This window comes from Gallinula chloropus (assembly GCF_964237585.1).
Source record: "Gallinula chloropus genome assembly, chromosome: Z".
NCBI lineage: Eukaryota > Metazoa > Chordata > Aves > Gruiformes > Rallidae > Gallinula > Gallinula chloropus.
In genome coordinates, this window is record NC_140089.1 from 1,395,416 (window position 1) to 1,411,513 (window position 16,098).

The window sequence follows — 16,098 nt, forward strand, 5'->3', positions numbered from 1 at the left end:
GTGCAATATTCCACGTGCGATTGGATAGCGATTTTTGCAAGGATAAGGATGAGTTCTTTGTCATTAGCTCCATGAAAGGAGCTTCACTCGTTGAGGGTGGCAAACCTTCCAGCTGGGTAACTGCAGGTTGATGGCCATGCACAGGTCATCTACGAACACTCCCTTGTTTAAATTAAGGTTGCAGAAGAGAGTACCTGGCACCCAGCTCTTCCTCTGCAGACAGAAGGTGCCTTAGGTGAGCTCCTCGCCCATGAAACTTCCAAATTTTGTCAATGCCACCTCATTTTCTTGGTGTTTGGGGCCTGGCACAGGCTGCCCAGGGATGTGGTTGAGTCACCTTCCCTGGATGTGTTTAAAAAAAGGGTAGATGAGGTACTTAGGTATCTGGTTTAGCTCAGGATGGGAATGGTTGGACTTGATGATCACAGGCTTGGGTTACGGAGGTCAATAGCAGCAAGGGAGGGGACACGGGACTCCGAAATGGTTTTATTTTCCTTTTTCAGAAATCTGGGGTGCCACGCTTCCACCCCTCTCAGTTCAGGGAGATGACTGAGTTCTGGCAAGTGCACATCTGCCTTGGAGAAGTCCCACTTTTTCCTATTTGCCTGAAGGATGTGGTTTTCATTAGTAACCGATGTCCAGCTGACACTGTAACGGCCCGCTGGAGAACGCTTCTGTTGATGTAGAAATGGGTTCTAAGAAATTAAATAATTAGTTCTAGCCAGATACAAACCACAGAAGCCTCAGATGAAGCAAGAGCAGGCTCTTCAAAAGTCTTTCACTTTCTTGCCACTTTTTTTCAAAAAATAAAAAGTATTTTTTGCTTTTTTCATCAACTCTGTAATTAAGTTTCCTGGGGACAGGACCCATCCCAAATGCAGTGGGAGAAAAGTTCTGGATGATGGGAGGGATAACTATGCTGGTGTTCTTGGCATAGTCCAAGCTGCTACTGGAATCTTTTAGGCTGGTTGGAGAGCTTATTTTAAATGGGCTGTTCGCGCTGTCGTAGAAAGAGCTCAGATTGGAGGATCAGCCTGATTGCTCTGCATCAGCTTTGGAGCACTTTGCCTTTAGTGCCTTTGCATCTCTGCTCTTGGAGTCAATGCTGAAATCCTGGACACCAAGCATTTTTCTTTCTTCTAAAAGATCATCTTTGCCCCTTTTGCTGGCATCTTTCTGAATCTTTAATTTCAGCTCCTGAGCAGAAATTTCAGCAAATCCATCCTTGTTAAAGAAATGGCCCTGCAAGAGTTCAGCACAGGACGGTCTTTTGTCTGGGTCAATCTGCAAACACATCTTGGCTACGTCTAGTACTGCAGCAGGGAGCTTGGGATAGTGTTTGCCCAGAGATTCAGCCTCTTTCACTTCAGGCAACCTCATGCCAGCAAAGAGGGGATTTTTGTAGAATAACTCTTGGTGTCTTGGAATTAAGTTACCCAGGCACTGATCTTTAAAGGGTTTTTCCAACCTTGTGATTCTGTGTTTGATGCACCAAGGGCACAATGGAAGGGGAAGGGCATAGCCAGACTTCGGTCCTTGCTGCAGCACGGGGTGTTTTAAAACTGGGGGTGCAGGCAATGCCCTGCTGCTGTCATGGGCTGTATGGAAGTTGTGAAACAGGCTGTTACAGAGGTGGGTTTTACTGGAGAAGCATCAGAATCCCTCACAGATACCAAAACAGGAGCTGGGGATGTCTACAGAACACATACATTAATGCAAGGAGCTAGGGACTTAGATCCAAAGATGTTTACATTGATCTCTAACCTGGTATCAGGGAAACTTTGAAAACGTGGTATTCAGGGAACCTTCAAAGTTTCCCTGAATCCACAGAATCACAGAGACACAGAATCACAGGGTTGGAAAAGCCCTTTAAGCTCCTAGAGTCCCTGTCCTGTGCTAAACCAGATCCCTGAGCACCTCATCTATCATTTTTTAAACACATCCAGGGATGGGGACTCAACCACCTCCCTGAGCAGCCTGTGCCAGGCAAACTCCTCTCATTCCTGATTGCCAGTCTTCCAAATCTTTGCCCTCTCCCTCATTTCAGTTGCCAAGGTACTCGATTTTTGTTGTCAATAAGGGAAATTCTCCCCACCAGCCCTGCAGAATCCAGACCCATTTTATCAGCAAGTTGAGGCACTTAAAATAACTGAGGAACAGCATCCATTTCTGTGTGGATCACCCTTTTCAAACGCAGCTGGATGTGAGGATTTGGACTGAGGTCAGCTCTGCTTGTGCACACCAAATGATGCTCTGCCTGCCCCAGCAGAGCAGCAGTGAGTGATGCAGGGGCAAAGGACCCAGTGGGGCAGAGTCAAGAATGATGAGGTAGTAAGAAACTTCAGAACTAAGATGCGTGACACCAGCAGAGTTACAAGAGAAAGTTAAAACAAGTTCACAAAGTTATTTCTATTAGAATACTAAGGGGGGGTGGGGGGGCACAGACCAACCCATCTTTAATCCTGTGGCTTTAAAAGTAATTAAAAACTAGCTTTATTTTGCCAAAATAAGTGACCGGTTTGTTGCTTTTCTTCCTGATTGCAGTCAGCAGAGGTTTCCCTTCTCTCATCTTCCTTGAGCTGATGAGCATATCATGAAAGCAGCTGCAGCAGGTGCTCACAGGCTGTTCAGTACCCAGAGATCCTCAGCAGCCTCTCAGGTAAGTGATGGTCTAGAGTGGAATCATGCCAAGATAACAATCTATTTGGGAAAAACACTGTTGTTTTACAAATAGTTCTTATTAAACACCGCAGCTCCCTGCAGGAGAGGCCACAGGAGAAGTTTATTTGGCTCCCCTAAGCATATCCCTGCCTTGTCTTCCAGGCAGAAGGGGTGAAATACTTGTGGGCACGTCTCTGGGCACAGAGAACCTCTCAGCACACTGGTCCAGAAGTCTGGCCTGAAAAATCAGCTTCTTTCTCACTTGTGACCTGTGTTTGGAGCAGAGGAGGGGGTCAAAAAAAACCTCGTGCCTGCAAAGCTGCCATGGGGCAGGATTCCAGAAATTTATGGTGTCCTGATGTAACCTGGACTTTCGGAACTGGATGTATCAATTAGGCAGCTAAGCAAACAACACATATCAGTTGTTAAACAAGTGCCTGCCATTGGTTTCAGATAAAAGCCTCGCTGCTTGGAGTAAGGTCACAAATGTAAACTGACTCATGTCAGATCCTAAAGATGCTCAAAATTAATAAGGCACTTCATTAATCAGTATACCCTGAGTAAGTAACAAGCTGTTAAAGTACCACCTCTAGCTAATTTAGCCTCTTTAACAAGCTTAAAGAAAAAAATCTCTGAACAATAGAGCATCACAGTTAATGCAGCACATTAAAGTTCTCAGGCATTCAAACAGGTTCCTCATTGTTTGTTTTTAGGTAACGGGTTTGAATCCCGTTTACTAGCACCAGAATGTCTTGCTTTGTCCAGGGAGGAGCCTGTGCCTGATCTCTTTCTTGATACTGTCCACAGAAATAGATCATAATTATCATTTAATTATAAAGCCCTGCTGCTAATCTTGGTGGATTTGGGCCAGTAGTATCTGATGGTTTGGAATCAGACATCGTGTCAGACACCCGGATAGGATGCAACACAAGCAGGTAGGGGAGCAACGGGGTTTTCTGGGATGCCTTGGATATAGTTTAAGTTACTCATGTTTTGGAAGGAGGGCCTCTTATACAGTACTATAAATGGTAGTGAAACTCTTATTTTCAATTAATTTCTGATTGCTAAGCACAATGGTAAGAATACAGTAATCACACTATACTGTGATTGGGAAGTGTAAGTGGAGGAGTTACTTAGGAGAGAGGGAAACACCAGCAGAACAACATTAAAATGCTATCCATGTCTTAAATACTTGTTCATTTCTTTTTTTCCATCCTAATTTAGGTCTCCCTGGATTTTTTGCAGGCTTTCTGCTCCACTGGAATGAACTGATGTTCACTTGTCTGCTCATATTGTCCTTGTCTACCTTCTAAATTTCACCCACATCCCTTGTACCTCCACAGTAGCACGTTTTCAAGTAAGCTTCATAAATTAAAAGTTTAATAGCTTCAGCCTATTATGGGCATTTTTCTGAGGGAATTAATTTCTTTATTTAGAGTCTGTGTGCTCCTTTGTCTTTTACTGTACGCTGACCATTCATCATACGCCTGATTAAGGTCTGCCAGGTCTCCAGCCAGGAGACAGCAGGTCCAGGTTAAGAGGAAAGGAGGATGTAGGGTCTCAAATCTACTAACAAGGTAACAGCACAGGGTTGGGATAGCAACTGTGACCCTTGGAAAGACTATTCCCAAATCCTCGCTGTGGATTACTGCTTCACTGAAGGAGTTCATTGAAGACAAGAAAAACTTCTAGTTACTCCTAAAGAATTTTGTTTTCCTGGCTAGAATTCTTCAATACATGAAGTGGCTTGAAACAAAATTTAATGGGCAATGACTAACCCTATGGTTGTCACTTCCTGGATGCTTTATGCTACAATAGATTTAAGTGCAGAGAGATTACCTGAAACCACCACCAAAGCAAGCTGTTACCTGGCATAACAGAGCTGGTTGTTATTGTGTGCTCAGTAAAAAAAACCCAGTGCCTCAGTTCAGAGAGGTGGGACGGGGCCCAAAGTTAACAGGCACCCCTTGTGTTAATTTTTGCCTCATTTTCTGGGAATAGTGGGGGTCGTTGCCCTGTGATCTCCCTACAGAGTTGTAAGGTTTTCAATGAGAACTTGGAAATTGCAGAACTGCAGTTGGAGGCAAACACGGAGCAACTGGGGCTGAAAACCAGCTCAGTGGTCAGGGCATATTTAACACATGAGTAAAAGAGGAGAACTGCTGGACTTGATGTGCTTAATCCTGCTAAACAGTGTAGGTGCCCACGTCTTTACTGACCTAACGAATCTCACTCGGCTTGCCTTCGCACCAGTGAGTGCTAATTAGGGATCAGCATGAGATTCCACTATCATCTCAGTGTATGAACTTGCTGTAGGTTCCTCCCTGCCTTCTTACCTTGCCCCTAGCTTCAAAGCTGTGGTGGCTCAGTGTTTGAAATACAAGGTGTGAAATACCAGGATGGAATGAACCACGCCTGTTCATACAGTGGGAGTGCAACACAGCTCAGGCTGTGCTCCACAGCCACATGAAGGGCTGTTCCATTGCTAAGGCATGCCCTCACAAAGCAAAGAACTGATTTTTCAGCTCCTGCAATACCTTGAAATGTCTGTATACTGGGACCTGGGTTATCAAAGTCTGAAAGGGATGAAGAAATGATCCTGCAGCCACCTCGTTTGCCATTGGCCACGTGCTACAGCGTCGCAGGTAGAGCTTTCCTTGGAGAAAGTTTGGATAATGGGCATATATACACGTAGCCATGTACCTTAGCTCTTTTTAATCCAGATTCATGGGACCCTGTGCCTGGGAACCATTCCCAGGTACTGTGGAGCCTTGTGCCAAGATCCCATCTCAGCAGAGCAAGCGTCAGGCATGCCCCATGTTCATACAGAGCAGCACACAGATACAAGACAGGTGCTGTCAAGTGCCCGTGGGTTGAAGAAGATCTTGCAAAGGGCAATGGCTGCTTGTTTTGGAAACTCTGGTTCCTCGCCTTTGAAATGAGCACCTCAAGTTCACTGGCCGCCGGGCACCTTGCCCTCCATTGTTCCCTGTCCCTGGCAGCAGGGAAACTGGGAGAAGGGTGGTACGTGACTGATGTCAGCAGTTTTGCTGGTGGTGCTCGTGTATCTGTTGCTCCTGAAGCGCAGGGATGACGTTGCAGAAACCTGTTTTGTGCTCAACACCAGGAGTTTGTCACGGTGAAGTTACGCTCAGTATCCCACCCGGAGCAACTGTGGCCAAGCAGCCCGATACCATCACCACCGCTCTTCCCACCCACAGCTCCTTCACAGGGGGACTTGGGGGGCCTTGTGGCAACCCCATCCAGCTCTGCAATCGACCCAGCAACCGATTCCTGGTGAGCCTGCAGCAGGTCCAGAATCAGCCCACCACAGGACCCCAGCCTTGCTGGTGGCTGTCTGTGGAACACCCCAAGCAACACTGCCCAAGGAACGGGCACAGCCCACCCACGTGTGCTTTAATGGCCTCAAGCTGCCCCAGGGCAGGCTCAGCTGAGCTGGGAGGGAAAAGTTCTTCCCTGGCAGAGCTGTCAGGGCCTGGCCCAGGCTGCCCAGGGAGGGGCTGAGTCCCCAGCCCTGGGTGTGTTTAACAGAGGGGAGATGAGGTGCTCAGGGGTCTGGTTTAGCACAGGACAGGGATGGTTGGACTCCAGGAGCTTAAAGGGCTGTTTCACCCCAGTGATGCTGGGATTCTGTGCACCTCAAGCCTTTGCCAGCAGCCACCCACCTGCTGCAGCTACAGCAGGAGCTGTGTTTCTCAATGACATATGGATGCTGCCGGCAGCCTGTACAGGGATCCACCGTCCTGTGTGGAGCTGAATGCAGCTCCAGGTGAGCTCTGCAGAGCCCGGTGCAGGGAGGGCACACAGGCTGTCTGGCAAGCAGCCTTGAGTGAGTAAGAAGTGGGAAAATCTGTCATTGCTTAAGTAATGGAAAAGCTTGTCACTGCCTTCACTGAGCACAGGTGATCCTCCCCCTCTGCTCTGCCCTGCTCAGGCCCCACCTGGAGTGTTGTGTCCAGTGCTGGGCTCCCTGGGATCAAACAGCCAGGGATCTCCTGGAGAGAGTCCAGAGGAGGCTGCGAAGGGGGTGAAGGGCCTGGAGCATCTCCCCTGGGAGGAGAGGCTGAGGGAGCTGGGGCTGTTCAGCCTGCAGAGGAGAAGCCTGAGAGGGGATCTGATCAATGGGGATCAATAGCTGAAGGGTGGGACCCAGGGGCCATGGGCAGCCTCTGCTCAGTGTCTGTGGGGACAGGACAAGGGGCGATGGGCTCAAGCTGGAGCACAGGGAGTTCCCCCCAATGTGGGGAAGAACTTCTTGCCGGTGAGGGAGCCCTGGGACAGGCTGCCCAGGGGGGGTGGAGTCTCCTTCTCTGCAGAGATTCCAGCCCCTGTCCTAGGGACCCTGCTTGGGCAGGGGGTGGGACCCCATGGGCTCTGTGGGTCCTTCCAGCCCCTGTGATTCTGTGATTCTATGATGCCCTGTGCAAGGAGCAGTGATGACAAGCTGTGTCACTGGCCTGAAATCTCAGGAAGGGGAGGGAGAACAGCTCAGGGGGCGGTGGGGGGTGTCTCTTCTGGACTTAAAAAAGATGACAAAACAAGTTTATTTTGCTTGGCCTAAATGAACTTTTGGATTCCTTGGTTTGCAATGGGGAGCTGCAGGGACGGCGTGTGGGTGAATGCCCAACCTGTGCTTTGTGTCACGTTTGGGTTGTTTATGCTCATCTATCCCAAAACCAGGGAAGGCTTCAGGTGTTAATTTCTGCCTCAGTGTCACAGCCAGGAAGATGTCACTATTCACCGAGGAGCTGACTGACAGCTTTTGCAGTGCAGGCTGCATGGAGCAGTGTTACCCACTCACTGCCCTCTACTGCTGTGAGTGTTCCCAGAAAGTATTCCTCCCTCTGCACAGCAGAGGAGACAGCAGAAATGAGCAGATAATTGCTGTTAAAGCTTGCATGCTCCCAGCTATGGAAGAAAAGCCCCCTGGGATGAGAGATCAACACAGAAGGAGCACACTTTTTAATACGTGTATGTTACATCTCTACTGTCTATGTATGTCTGATGCCTGTGTCCTTACATTAATCAGTTATCAGTTATTAAAACAGCAATGCAAAGAGAGAATCTGGAGAAAATATTACTTAGAGTCACAGAACCCCAGACTGGTTTGGGTTGGAGGGGACCTCAAAGCCCATTTAGTTCCATCCCAATGGCATGGGTGTCCCTCCCCTGATGGAAAGAGATCAGAGCTCTCCCCATAAGCAGCCTCCCCTCCCCTCTCCTCCCCTCCCATCATCTCCATGGCTCCTGGGGACTGGCTCCTACAGCTCTGTGTCCCCCTTGTCCTGGGGACCCCCGAGCTGGAGGCAGCGCTGCCGGGGGGTCTGTGTCCCAGAGCCAAGCCCAGGGGCAGAATCCCCCTTTCCCAGCCCTGCTGGGGATGCAGCCCAGGACATGGGGGGCTGGCTGAGCTGACAGTGCACAGTGATGGCTCATGTGGAACTTCTTGCCTTCCAACACCCCCAAACCCTTCCCCTCAGGGCTGCTCTCCATCCATCCATCCATCCATCCATCCATCCATCCATCCATCCATCCATCCATCCATCCATCCATCCCCCAGCCTGTGTGGATACCCAGGTGGCCCCAACCCCCATGCAGGACCCTCACTTGGCTTTCCCATGGATATAGTTACCATCAAGCCTCCTTTCTCCTTAGCACGTGCCACAGCACCCAAACTGATGATGGAAATCCACCTGAACAGCTGCATCTCTAAACTGATATCAAGCTCTGCATTTTTTTTCCCTGCTGACTCTCCGGGAAAATCCCATGAGTGCTGCAAGGTGACACAGCCCCAGGAGCTGCTATTCATCCTCAGCAGCCATTACCTTTTGGATTCATATGATGGTGCTAATTTCTTGGGTGCTGAGCCAAGAAATGGCTCAGTATTTCAGTGCCAGAAATACTGCCAGGCCCCATCACCTACCCAGGGAAGGGAACTATGGCTCTTCTAAGCTGTCCCAGGCAAAACTGCAGCTATAGAACATGTCAGTTCCCCCAGAGCTATATTTAGTATAGAATGCAATGAAAAATATGACACTGCAATGAAGACAGGATGTATCTTGGACATTTATCAAATTAAAGGCAGGACTTTTGCCATCAGAGTTAGCATCTCCTATGAAACCACTCATATATAAACACAAATAAATCAGAAAAGCATTTGGGCACTACAGCCCTACTTAGCATGCCTGTAGTACATTTTCCAACTACAGCAGCTAGCTCAGTAAAAACTTACTATGAGGGGCCACGGAGATGCTCAGAGGGCTGGAGCAGCTCCCCTACGCAGAGAGGCTGAGGGAGCTGGGCTGGGTCAGCCTGGAGAAGAGAAGGCTGTGGGGGGACCTCACTGCAGCCTCCCCGTCCCTGAAGGGACCCCAGGAACAGGAGGGGAATGGGCTTGTTAAAGGGCAGAGACTGGCAGGACAAGGGGGCTGGAGTGAAGCTGGAGGAGGGAAGGGGGAGAGGAGAGACTGGGGTGAAGTTCTTTGCAGAGAGAGTGGTGAGGGGCTGGAAGGGGCTGCCCAGAGAGGGGGTGGGTGCCCCGTCCCTGGGGGTGTTCAAGGCCAGGTTGGCTGGGGCCCTGGGCAACCTTGTGTAGCTCCAGGCCTGGAGGTTGGTGTCCCTGCCTGTGGCAGGGGGTTGGAGCTCTGGGACCCTTGGGGTCCCTTCCAACCCAGCCCAGCCTGGGATTCTGTGATTCTATGATTCTACTACATCCATCTGTAATCTCAGTGTTGTCTGGGTCCTTAGTCAGTCTCAGCCCCAGCAACATACCAGAGGCACATGGAAAGCCACAAAGGAAGTAATTTGTACTTCAAATTAACTTCTCAGATTACAGTGAGCAAAACAATGGTTTGGGATTCATTGGATTTTTTTTTTAACCAGATAGCACACATTTTGCCACAGCTTTCACATAAGATAACTATTTCTGGAGTAGTCTTTTCCTTCACAGGCCTTGGATTCCTTACCACTGTGGCCTGCAGCAGCAAACCGTGCTTCTCAAACACCTCTGCCAGCAGAGGAAGCTCACTGTCTGAGCATCACAACCAATGCTTGTCAGGGTATTCCCTTCATCTCATGGAGGCAGAGTCGTTGACAGGCTGATGGGGATGTCTGCACCCATTTCCCAGTCTGTGCACCTACAAGCAGAACTGGCACTCTCACTTTGGGCTCAGTGCAGTGGTTTATAGATGTCAGGCGTTGAAAACTCTGCGTGACTCTCCATTCAAGTAAGGAATTTCCACTTAAATCAGTCAGTCTTTGTGAGCAAACACCCCATGAAAAGCCACACTTTGGGGATGGTGTTCAAGGAGTGGCTGACCCGGCCCATCACATGCCTGAGGCCTCACCTACTCCTCCTGCATTCCCCTGCCCTCTGCACAGTGCAGGTTTAGGCCCCGGCGGAGCTGCCTGGACATCTGCCCCAGCACAAAACCACCAACCCCAGAGAGCAAACATGCAGCTGCTGGGGATGAAGCTCCAGCAATCGGATCCGCTGTGGGACTGGCTCTCCCACCCCCATGAAGGGCAATCTCCTCATACACAGAACCTCTCCAGCAGTGCTGTTTCCATTCCACAACCCCTGCGTCCTCCAGCATTCTGACTGAGAAACTGGCTGCCACTGGGCTGGACAGGGGGACCCTCAGCTGGGTTGGCAACTGGCTGGATGGCCGGGCCCAAAGGCTGAATGGAGCCAAAGGCAGCTGGAGGCCGGTCACGAGCGGCACCCCCAGGGCTCAGTCCTGGCTCCAGTTCTGTTCAACATCTTTATCACTGACCTTGTGGAAGGGATGGGATGTTCCCTCAGTGGGTTTGCAGATGCCACTGAGCTGGGAGGAAGCGTTGATCTGCCTGAGGATGGGGAGGCTCTTCAAAGGGACCTGAACAGCCTGGGCCCATGGGCTGAGAGCCAGGGGATGAGGTTTAACAAGGCCAAGGGCAGAGTCCTGCCCATGGGACAGAACAAGCCCAGGCAGCGCTCCAGGCTGGGGGAGACTGTCTGGAGAGCTGTCAGGCAGAGAAGGGCCTGGGGGTGTTGGGTGACTGTGACTGACCACGAGCCAGCAGTGTGCCCGGCGGGGGGGCAGGAAGGCCAAGGGCATCCTGGCTTGTGCCAGGCCCAGCGTGGCCAGCAGGTCTGGGGAGGGGATTGTGCCCCTGGGCTGGGCACTGGGGAGGCCGCAGCTGGAGTGCTGGGCCCAGTGCTGGGCCCCTCACTGCCAGAAGGACATGGAGGGCCTGGAGCGAGTGCAGAGAAGGGCAACCAGGCTGGGGAAGGGGCTGGAGGGCAAATCCTCTGAGGAGCGGCTGAGGGAGCTGGGGGTGTTGAGCCTGGAGAAGAGGAGGCTGAGGGGAGACCTTCTCCCCACCTGCCCTGCCCTGCCAGGAGGGTGCAGAGAGGTGGGCGATGGTCTCTGCAGCCAGGGGACAGGAGATGGGACAAGGGCAATGGGCTCAAGCTGCCCCAGGGCAGGGTCAGCTCAGCTGGGAGGGAAAAGTTCTTCCCTGGCAGAGCTGTCAGGGCCTGGCCCAGGCTGCCCAGGGAGGGGCTGAGTCCCCAGCCCTGGGGGTGTTCAAGAAAAGGGTAGATGAGGTACTTAGGGATCTGGTTTATCTTAGGATGAGAATGGTTGGACTTGCTGAAATACAGAGGTCATTTCCAACCCTGTGATTCTGTGATTCTGTAGTTATCTGTGTTAGAAGTTGTCTTTGTGTAAGTTGTTATATATGTACACACTTAAAGATCTCTTTTTTTTTTTTCCCTTTATGCCTTTTCCCCAAATACCTCCATGGTTGGGTAGTTCAGCATCCTTCCTTCTTGTTCTCTTCCTCTGTTTTCTTCTTCTTCCCAGAACTTTGAGTTTCCAAGTCCTTTCCTTTCTCCTCTTCCCTTTTCTGCAATCTGGATGTCAGAAAAGGCACATGCATCAAGATGAATGTGAAAACATGAAGAATCATCTCTTTCTACTGCTGACTAGTGAGGAAACAAGTTTCAAGTCCTTTTTTTTCTGTGATGAATGTGATCCCTTTGCTTTGCATTGTCCCAGGGCAATAATCTCTCTCTAAGACACTGTCCACATCCTTTACTCAGTGCTTCCTCCTTTACTGACTTTGAGATGAGGTGCAACCTCTACCAGTGTGGTAGGGATGCTTTCATCCCAGCATAACCTGTCATATGAATAGTTCAGACAGGAGTGGAACAGCATCTTCAGTTTTGGACACCATGATCTCCTGAGGTCCCTTCCAACCCCTATGACTATGAGATTCTTTAGCATAACCCTTTTCTCCAGGCAGCTCTGGCTTCGTTGGTCTGCATGAAGTGCCTTCAGATCTCTGTTGGAAATGTAGGAGCCACTGAAGGTGCCAGCCTGGAGCACTGTTTGTGTGTGGAGAATGCAATTACTGCAATTAACAGCACTTCTTGCTTAGGATGATGTAATAGTTCATTTGTTCAGATGTAGTTCAGGGTTTCGTTCAAAGATTTAGAAGCTACTGAGTTACCTGTTACAGATCTTCCTAGTGCTTAGTCAAACACTGGCCTCTGGTTACTGGAGGAGGAACTACAGGTTACATGACAGATGTGCTGTAGAAACAGAGGAGCAAAGGGAAAGTAAGGGCTGATGAAGGAATCTATGGGCAGACTGTTTGTGCTGAGTACCCCCCTTGGCACGCAACAGGAGATACAGTGCTGCCACAGCCTGTTTTTAGGACGTGACAAAGCTTAGATGACACCCTTGGGATTCTCAACTGTGTTTTTCAGAATGGCTCTGAGAGACCTTTGCAGCCTCTTAAGACTGAGCTCATCTTTGGGAGCCAGAGACACTTGGGATGGAAGTTGATACCGAGGAGCTCAGTCGAGTTCCAGCCCCTTCTAGGGGCCATCTCCTAGGCTATGGAGTCATCCAGCCTTTTCCATGTGTGCACTTCTGATACCATCTTTATCTCCAGCCCTACCAGAGGAAACGTTCCTCAGTTTCCCCACCAGACAGAGGCGCTGACCCTGATGGCCACTTTCTGTAAAGTGTTTTGTTATTCACTGGCAAAGAATGCTAGGTAGGAGTTTGTGATTAGAAATGAGTGGTTAGACCACGCTGGGTGTGGAACTTTGAGGGTGCTTTCATGCTGTCACAGTCTCTCTGTCTTGCCTGAGGCAGTCAGAGCAGAAGGGAAGGCTGTAAAGCACCGATTTAAAAAGCACTGGGCATCACTGGAGGCTATCACAGTCTCCTGTAACATCTATTAAAGGCTCACTTAGGCATAGCTGCACCATTTCTGATGAGAGGGTGGGCAGCTGACCCTAAACAGTTCATTGACCACCACCACCCACCCACTTCCTTATTGACTGAACAGCCCACCCACCAAACCCATCTCTCTCCAGCGCAGAGAGGGGGATGTTGTGTCAGAATCCCTGCAGAAATCCAGATAGATGACTTGCAACAGGACAACAGGAGATGGCCTCAAGATGCACCAGGTTAGGTTTGGGTGGGATGTTAAGGAGAATTTCTTCCCAGAGGGGATTGTAAGGCATCAGAAGGGGTTGCCCAGGGAAGCCATGGAGTGGCTGTCCCCGGAGGTATTTAAAGATTAGGCAGATGCAGTGCCTGGGGACGTGGGTTAGTGCTGCTTTTGGCAGGGTAGGTAGAGTTGGACTTGGTGATCTGAAAGGTCCCTTCCAAGCAAGACAGGCCTGTGATTCTGTGCTTAAGGATGGGATTTGTATTGATCATTGGCCTGTTTCCAGGCTCCTGAGCTGTAGCAGGTTAACAGCTAGCAATGCATCTGCATGACCGTTCACATCAAAATCCCTTTCCCTGTTTCTCCAGGGATGGGGCAGGGACAGAACAAAGCCCCTGTGCTAGAAGTTCCGATTTAGCCAGTACCTTCACTTCTACTCGAGTCACAGTGTCCTGGTAGCAGCACTTGCATTTGCATCAGAGTCGTTGCTGCCGCAGTAACGCTTTGGGGTGTCGTTGTGCTTTGGACCCAGGTGCTTTCTGGAGTCTGTAAGGAAACGCTCAGCAGCAGCAGCAAGCTAATAAAACCAAGCCTACAAATTAGATGTATGTCCTAAGCATTCTATACACATTGAGTAAACTTATTTACCACCCTAGAAATGAGTATGTATTCATGAGTATTCCAGCTGCTTTATGTATTTGCATACCCAGAACTTTAAGGCCAGCCTTATGCTACCTACTGCTACAGTAGCACTTCAACTTTTTCTTGCAGGCAAGGAGCAAATTGGAAGTTAAACTTTCAAATGCTGCAGCACATGTTGTTGTGGCTCCTGCAAAACCAAGTTCAGATAGAGATAACATTAACTTCAACAAAGGACAGACTTTGGCAGGGGGAGGAAAACTGGCTGTCTGGGTGGAGAAAAGAAATACATCCATATGAAGGCTCATTTAGTGGGGAAAAAAGAACATGAATTGATCAGTTTTTGGAGGTCTGGACAGAGCACAGAATGGTGGGCAGAATGCAGTCAAATACAATTAGAGTGAACTGCATGTGTTGTGTGTGTGCTTTTGTTTTAAGGCACTGAACGCTTACAGGAGACACTGGGGGAGTTTTATGCTGTCGGTGGAGTTCTTTAAAGACACAGGATTTGAGATGCACTCCTTTGTGAGATCCCTGCCTCCTGGTACAGAACAGCCAGGGATCTCCTGGAGAGAGTCCAGAGGAGGCTGCGAAGGGGATGAAGGGCCTGGAGCATCTCCCCTGGGAGGAAAGGCTGAGGGAGCTGGGGCTGTTCAGCCTGCAGAGGAGAAGCCTGAGAGGGGATGTGATCAATGGGGATCAAGAGCTGAAGGGTGGGACCCAGGGGCCATGGGCAGCCTCTGCTCAGTGTCTGTGGGGACAGGACAAGGGGCGACGGGCTCAAGTTGGAGCCCAGGGAGTTCCCCCCCAGTGTGGGGAAGAACTTCTTGCTGGTGAGGGAGCCCTGGGACAGGCTGCCCAGGGGGTAAGAGGCTGCCACTGTCACTGGGACAAGGCACGTGGAAGGAATCACTTTGCCAGCCTAACTGGCTGAGTTGGTAGGAAGTTGGTAGGGGAGATGGGGACTTGGAATGCCCTTGTGCTGCCCGATCTTCCTTCAGGCAAGCCAGGGACACGCAGCCCAGATAAAATCGCTGTTGGGTTCGCTGCTGCCCAGAAACAAACTCGGGACCAGGTACCAAGATTTGGGTGGGCTGATCAAATAAGCTCTGCAGGGCTTTGGTGTAACACCGTTTGGTGCTCTTCAAGAAGCAATTCCCCTGCAGGTTTAGGCACTTTCCTTAGCAAATGTGATGAAACACACCCTGGGAGAGCTACCAGCACTTCTGAGGCCAGGTGAAAATGCAAAGTAGGCTTAATTAGCTGGAATGCCCATCAGGCAGCATCTGGCACCCACCCTCCCAGGTAACCCCGGAGCACCCACCGAGGGAGAGTTTTGACAGCGGGTGGGGTATCCTAGGAAAGAGCGAGGTGTGGAGAAAAGCTTCTGGGGTACACGGCTCGCATTCCAGCGGCCCCGAGCCTCGTGTCCCTGGACTTGTGGCCCGGAAGGAGGGAGAACGGGCCCCGCCGAGGAGCCGGCCAGACCCTGCCCAAGCGGCAGCCGTGCCCTGAGCCGCCGTTCCTCGCTCCCCGCCTGCGCAGCCTTAGCCAGAGCCGGGGCGCGGGCCCGCCGCTGCCGGAGCCCCTCTGGGGGGGGCAGCTTCGCCCCCAAAACGGAGGCGGCGGAGAGCGCTGCGCAGCCGCGGAGCCCCGCGCCGGCAGCCAGGCTGCTCCCCGCACCGGCTGGACATCTGCAGGCACAGAGCGCTGCCCTTACCCGCCGGGCTTCGTCCCTCCGCGGGCGCCCGCACGGACACACCGGAGGGCACCGCGAGCGGCCGCGGACACTGCGCATCCCTCCTGCCCCGTCCTGCCGAAACGGAGCTCCCAGCCCTCGGAACAACGAGGCTTCGGCTCCGTTAGTCGCGCCGGCCTGGCAAAGAGCCCTGGGCTGGCGAAGGGGCGCTGAGGGGAGCGAAACGAGGAGGACGCGGTCTCGGTGCAGACGCGGCGCGTCCCCTCATCGCCCTGCCCCGCAACAGGCGAGGCAGGGGGAAAGGTGACCGTGTCGGGAGGCTTTTGCCGCGAGTTCCGCGTCCGCATCCCCTCGCAGCGCGCCCGTCCCCGCACGGCTGCCGGGCCAGCTGCGGGGGGAACCGCACCACCCCACCCGAAAGGGAACGGCCGCGTCTCCGCCTTCCCGGCGGGTTTAAACCCCAGAGACCGCAGAGACACGTGTCTTGTGCTGACAGGATTTATTGGCTACCGAGGTGGAGGAAATCCACCCCGGGCAACTCACACTCGCTAGATGAGGCTCTGCAAGAACGACAGGTCGGGCTCTGGGCGCGGGTCGCACAGCAACATCCCGCCGGCGCGGCCCCC

The 16,098-nt window shown here is 51.5% G+C and overlaps 1 protein-coding gene across 1 annotated transcript; it reads right to left on the reverse strand.

Moving 5' to 3' along the window:
* Positions 1 to 422: 422 nt before the first annotated feature.
* Positions 423 to 15,819, reverse strand: LOC311203269 (cyclin-dependent kinase-like 2; the record flags this gene model as incomplete). The annotated part of the gene is given in 4 exon segments (XM_084277923.1): positions 423 to 695; positions 811 to 1,029; positions 1,033 to 1,477; positions 15,494 to 15,819. Coding segments are annotated over 4 exon segments (1,263 nt in total).
* Between the last annotated feature and the right edge of the window lie 279 nt (positions 15,820 to 16,098).